We start from the raw sequence: 6,241 nt of genomic DNA, 5'->3' as shown, positions 1-6,241 counted from the left end.
GAACTGCACCCCCCCGGGACAAGGATGGCGATTCCATCAAAAAATAAGGGTGCTGGCAACCTGTGGTGAGCTGCATAGCTACTTCATTAAACCAATGACAATACTTCAATACTGCATTAAGCCAATTTCATTAAGACTGCCTTCCCTTTCAGGCACCTTTGCCAAAGCAAGACGTTACCTGACCCGATCGCTTGAGGAAGGCTGCCTTACAGCAGACCTGCAATCGGATGATGGTGAGATGGGGCCAAGGAAAAGACGGTAAAAGTGTTCTTTTTTAAATCACAACTTGCAGTTATAAGTTCAATTACGGTTTCGTTTGTGTTTTGAGCTGTCAGTAAGGTCCTGGGTTTATTTTAAAGACCAAACAAAAGGTATTTGGAGGAGGACAGCGAGGAGGAGGTAGGACCAAGCCGTACGGGGAGGAGGCCACCATCTATGGAGCACTTGCATGTGACGTCACATCCGCTCCAGATTGTAGACAAACGCCATCTTGGCGGTCAAGCTCCATATTTCCGCCGCTGACTTTCTTTTTTTTTTTTGCCGAAATATTCAAAAATTACCGTGCCACAATGCCGGATACTTGCATGGCATATAAATGCCACAACAGGAGAGGTCAGAAAGCAGGAAGAAAGTTTCATAGGCTGCCACGGGACCCTGACAGGCGCGCAAAATGGATTGCTGCTATCGGCAGGTGTTCTGAAATTTCTTCCTACCCATGAAAACGTCCTATCCGAGTTAACTGCGCATGCGTACAACGGCGAATTCACAGGGCCATAATTTTCTGCTACTGTATTACACAAGGTTAGTTTCTTGTATTTTTAATACCTTCTATGACCAGTATTCAATGCATATGTTTGACAGTCAAATAGTTCAACTTGCCACGTGCATGATATGTGTTTGAATGCAGTTTGAATAGCTAATACTGCGAAGCATTGTCATTTTCATGTAGTCATAAAACTTGCTCATGCGCCTACGAAATTAGCCCAGACTTTGCAGTTTGCGAGACGAAATACATCTTTACAATACATTATCTCACTGTGTAGCCTAAGCTAGTTTACAAGACGATGTACGTTTTTATGATATATGATATGATTGTTTCTGAGAGCATGCAGTTCGATGTGTAATAGCTCTGTTTACCAGCTGTTTCGAAACTTACTCAGTAGCCTACCTTTACATTAGCGCAGGGTTTGCATGTCTCTGGTATTACATAGGCTCGTTTTCAAGTCTCTATGATACACTCTCAAAAGAGATGTGTTAAAAACAACACATATTTAACACATCAGCGTGTTTATATAAGGACAACACAGTTTGTGTTAATAAATGTGTTGAACTCTATAACACAGTAACTGTGTTGAACTATTTAACACACTAGTGTGTTAAAACAACACAGTTTGTGTTTTATTTATTTAAATAAAACACACTGTGTTGTTTTAACACACTAGTGTGTTAAATAGTTCAACACAGTTACTGTGTTATAGAGTTCAACACATTTATTAACACAAACTGTGTTGTCCTTATATAAACACGCTAATGTGTTAAATATGTGTTGTTTTTAACACATCTCTTTTGAGAGTGTATTGACCTACAGTCATTTTAACATTACTGTACAGACATGGAAAGTAAATGGGATCAGGTGCATGCCCTCCTGACAGAAGGCACATACCCCTCGGGGTATGGAAAAAGTCAGAGGCAAAACCTGAGGAGATATGCCTCCAAATTCAGAGTAAGGGGTTAGTATCACAAGTCTATGATGCATGTTATTTAGAATACTGTATGTGGCGATAACGCATTATTAAAGTAATGTATCATTAACAGAAAAAGATCTCTGGTTTGGTAATAAGAAGGTGGTGAAAAAGAGGGAGGAAGCCAGGAGACTTTTCATGGAGTTCCATTCCTCCCCCATGGGAGGTCATACTGGCATCCTTAAAACATGGGCAGCAATCTCTTCCAGGTTCTACTGGACCGGGATGTCTGTAGACATAAAAAATTGGGTATGTTTTTTTAATGTTTGTTTGTTTGTTTGTTTAATATAAACTGACTGTCACACACAAATAATGTTAATAATGTAGTTTATATATTTTCAAGATCTTAGAATGTGACAGATGCCAAAAGGTTGGAAAACCATTGACTGCAGTGGGGGAGTTGCAGCCGATAAAGGTAAATACATATTAATACTCGTGCAAAACTATACAGTAGGTAACAATAGTGTGAAATCACATTCTCCCTATGTCCTTATGGGAGGTGAACAGTTTAGTGTTATGGTTATCTTTATATTACTTTTTTTTAGGTCTCTGGCGTGTGGGATTTGATTGGGATCGACCTTACTGGACCACTTCCCAAAACTGTCAATGGCTTTCAATACATTTTGACAGCTACTGATTTTTTTTCCAAGTGGGTGGAAGCTTTTCCACTCAAGTCCAAATCAGCTGCAGAAGTTGCAAGATGTATTTGCAGTATTATATACAGGCATGGCTGCCCAAAGCGCATTCTCTCTGACCAGGGAAGAGAGTTTGTGAATGACGTATGTACATTTAAATAACAAGCATTCAAAACATCTGCACAGTTGTCTATCAACAGTTGACAATTGCCTTGTTAATGTGAATCAACCAATAATGTCAGGTAATTAGTTTAGTCTTCACTTTTATTTTTTCTTTTTATTTTTTAAAGCTTAACAACAGACTTTGTGAGTTGCTCTGCATAGAGAGAAGCGTGGCTGCAGCCTATCATCCACAAACAAATGGTCTGGATGAAAAGACAAATGACAGCATCAAACGGTACTTTTATAGTATGTGCAAGTCATCATATTTATTATTGCAATAATATTGTATTATTGCTGTTTTTCATGATAATTATTTTATTTTAGAGCCCTCAAGAAACTGGTTAATGACCAACAAAATGACTGGGAGATTTATCTTGAGGCAACTTTGTTTTCTCTGCGGTCCAAAATTCACACTACCACAAAGTACTCTCCATTTTTTTTTATGTATGGACGAGAAGCAGTATTTCCGTCAGAGGTACCTGCTGAAATGCCGGTAAGTATTATGATATGGCCACTCAGTGCTTTGACTTTATGTTTACAAAAACTGTTTTTTTTTTCTGTTTAAAACTGTTATTTTGTCACTGCCATTACGGGTTGCTTCTATGTTTTCTTTTCTGTGGGTTTGCTTTTGGTAGTCAAAGTGGAAACTGCAAACAAGAACACATTCAGGGGTAATGCTTGGTCTCTTAAGTGTGGCAACAGGGTTCTTAAATGGTGGTATGAACAGGTGCTGAACTATAAACTATAAAACACAGCTGTTAAGTTTAATTTTCTTTTGTGCCAGTAATTAATTACATTGTATGAAATTGTTTTAATTATAGCTTTTAGATATTGTCCCAGCAGAAGAAAAGTACAGTGAAGTAGTGGAGCAAAAAGCAAAAGAAATGACAGCAGTTAAAGAACAGGCTGAGGAAAACATTAGAAAGTCCCAAGAGAAACAGAAGGAGGCATATTCAAGAAAAGTAATGAAGTTCAAAAACCTTAAGTACAGCATTGGTGATGAGGTACTTCTGTGTAACATGAGGAAGCACGGAAGGAAGGGAGGCAGGATTGAAGTGGATTTCTCTGGACCTTATATGATGCAAGCAATTAGCGGTAGGCTTGTCACGCTAAGTACGTCTCAAGGAGCTACTCTGAAAAACAAATACAACATCAACCACATAAAACCCTATAGAAGAAGCGCATCTACAGATGTACGAGACCAGACTGGCCCTGTGCCTAGTAAGGTTGACATCACGAAGACATCTGATGTGTTCCCTGAAATCTGCCCTCTGCCTTCAACAAATCAACAGTCTGAACGGCCTTCTGTTATTCAGTTTTGTGGCAAAATGCCAGCAGAACACACTGATACAGATAAACAGGTAGACAATACAGTAGCTGAAGTGCAGGAAATGGACCATATTCCGCCAAAGATTAACCGCAGCATCCAGCAAGAAGGTTTGATTGGCGCCTTAACTTTTTGGGTTTTTGGTTCTGACCCGTTGGTCAAACCTTCTCCACCGGTTTGTTCTCTACCTGGTGGAGATGTTGGAGCTTTTCTTCTTCAGGTTAGCCTGTTGGCTATTTTCATATTTCTAACAAGATGTTTCATCTGTCCTGTTTCATCTAACAAGTCATTTTTCGGCTTTTACTAACAATGACATTTTACTAACAATTCATTATTATACTTTTATTAACACTACCCCACCCTCACCCACTAACTTGATGTTATACCAGAGGTGGGAAAACTACAGCCTGGGGGCCACATGCAGCCTGCTGGGCCATTTCATCCAAGCCCTCCTATCAATTAGCCTACCTGCAACATTTGGCCCTTCAGACGATATTTAAAACCCAATGTGGCCCTTGGGTCAAAACAGTTTTCCACCTCTGTGTTATGTTTGAGTAATGTATACGCCTCCTTGTCTGTGCTAGTTCATTATGTTTTTATTAACAGTTTCTTTGGCCTATTTATTCACGTTTTCATAAAGTTAATAAATATATTTTGCCACATTTTTTCTTTGTTTTAGTGAAGGAACTCTGGGCGGCTAAAGACCGCGGCAAAGTTGAAGTAGTTGTTGGATCATATTCACTGTACCAATCCTCTTTCCGTACGCTGCAAGGATCAGGATGGCTTTCAGATGAAGTAATAGATGACTACTGTAATTGAATACAAAACTGTTTTACTTTATTTCATTGTTGTTTTCTCTTTTATGCTAGGTTATTGATGCGTACATTCACCACTTGCTACAACAACACAAGGTATGTGTTACTTTTGAATGGAAATTACTTGACATGGTCTGTGAATGTACTTTTGCACTAACAAATATGTTGATAATTTTATCAGGAAGCCATATTTCATCTCAGTGCCGTTGTGGCAAGCGCCCTCTTCTTTAATGGACAGTTTAGATGTCTCCATAAGGTAATGTACCTATTAAGAAAGTAAGTAATTTCTTTTGACGTAGGGTTCTACTCATCCTTATTAATCATATTATTTCTATATTATTTGTTACAGATGAAATTCCCAGCTGAGGATGTTTGGCTGTGTCCTGTGAATGTTACAGCACATTGGATTCTTGTGGTCTGTTTCCTAAATGTTTGTTTTTGATAACACAGTACTTTGAAAGATTTTCTGTCTTTTGTTATGTGGACAGATTTGAACAAATTCTCGGTTTGAACAAATTAAGCAGGCTGTGCAAGACTCTGTAGAATAATCATTTAGCTTTGTAAAGAAAGTCCTTATACAGCTTGTTTGTTGATATGAAATATGAAATTACTTTACTTTAGGTTGTGAACATGGCAGAGAAGTCACTTACTGTAATTGACCCAATGGGAAATGAGGATGCCTACAACAGGAAGATTCTGAGGAACTGGCGGTAATACCGGTATATAGAATAATTTGCTTAATTTGAATATTTTTTTCTTTTTTCGAGATAATTTTTTCTAAAAATGAAGTTTTAAAACAATAATTTTAATGCTCTAATAGAAACTTTCTGAGGAATAGGACAAGCGAGGAGTCCAAATATGCGTGGACGGTGAAAACCATGAACCACAACAACCAGATGGATGGCAGCAGTTGTGGGGTTCTAGTGTTGAAGGTACTATTTTCCTACGTTTATGTTTATGTCCTTTGAAGATTTAGCTAATAGTATTTCATTGCATAGATTATGTATCTAGAAGCCTATGTGGTATTATGTAGATAATGTACCAAAATCAATCCCATAATTACATTCATAATTAATTTACAGTACACCGAAGAATTGCTTCAGAGTGGACACATTTATGATGTGCAAACAACTGCAGAAGCCGTCAGTGGGCACAGGATGAGCATAGCCTGTTCACTGCTAAAACACACACGTGCACACACAGACACACACAGGGGAGGGTGTTCTGAAACATGACATGGTCCACATGCAGCCTGCTGGGCCATTTCATCCAAGCCCTCCTATCAATTAGCCTACCTGCAACATTTGGCCCTTCAGACGATATTTAAAACCCAATGTGGCCCTTGGGTCAAAACAGTTTTCCACCTCTGTGTTATGTTTGAGTAATGTATACGCCTCCTTGTCTGTGCTAGTTCATTATGTTTTTATTAACAGTTTCTTTGGCCTATTTATTCACGTTTTCATAAAGTTAATAAATATATTTTGCCACACTTTTTCTTTGTATTTGTTTTAGTGAAGGAACTCTGGGCGGCTAAAGACCGCGGCAAAGTTGAAGTAGTTG

At 38.6% G+C, this 6,241-nt stretch overlaps 1 protein-coding gene and 2 long non-coding RNA genes across 3 annotated transcripts; all 3 read left to right on the top strand.

Moving 5' to 3' along the window:
• Positions 1 to 400, top strand: LOC132888962 (uncharacterized). The gene is made up of 3 exons (XR_009654986.1): positions 1 to 65; positions 153 to 258; positions 360 to 400. It is a non-coding gene; the product is annotated as an uncharacterized LOC132888962 (long non-coding RNA).
• Positions 401 to 2,434: 2,034 nt separating this feature from the next.
• LOC132888959 (uncharacterized) lies at positions 2,435 to 2,966 on the top strand. Its single transcript, XR_009654985.1, has 3 exons — positions 2,435 to 2,521; positions 2,668 to 2,774; positions 2,864 to 2,966. It is a non-coding gene; the product is annotated as an uncharacterized LOC132888959 (long non-coding RNA).
• Positions 2,967 to 3,423: 457 nt separating this feature from the next.
• LOC132885264 (uncharacterized) lies at positions 3,424 to 5,973 on the top strand. The gene is made up of 8 exons (XM_060919741.1): positions 3,424 to 3,976; positions 4,546 to 4,661; positions 4,736 to 4,777; positions 4,863 to 4,937; positions 5,031 to 5,096; positions 5,303 to 5,391; positions 5,502 to 5,613; positions 5,764 to 5,973. Exons 1-8 carry the CDS (start codon positions 3,424 to 3,426, stop codon positions 5,914 to 5,916), a joined length of 1,206 nt encoding a protein of 401 aa, XP_060775724.1. The 3' UTR covers positions 5,917 to 5,973.
• Positions 5,974 to 6,241: the final 268 nt, after the last annotated feature.

Source organism: Neoarius graeffei, chromosome 1, assembly GCF_027579695.1.
Source record: "Neoarius graeffei isolate fNeoGra1 chromosome 1, fNeoGra1.pri, whole genome shotgun sequence".
NCBI lineage: Eukaryota > Metazoa > Chordata > Actinopteri > Siluriformes > Ariidae > Neoarius > Neoarius graeffei.
The sequence above is the reverse complement of the archived record's forward strand: the minus strand, read 5'-3'. Positions and strand labels throughout refer to the sequence as shown.

Coding starts and splice junctions, on each gene's coding strand:
- LOC132885264 (XM_060919741.1), top strand. CDS start 3,424: ATGACAGCAGTTAAAGAACAGGCTGAGGAAAACATTAGAAAGTCCCAA. Junction 4,778..4,862: donor ACTTGCTACAACAACACAAG/GTATGTGTTACT, acceptor TAATTTTATCAG/GAAGCCATATTTCATCTCAG. Junction 5,392..5,501: donor AAGATTCTGAGGAACTGGCG/GTAATACCGGTA, acceptor ATGCTCTAATAG/AAACTTTCTGAGGAATAGGA.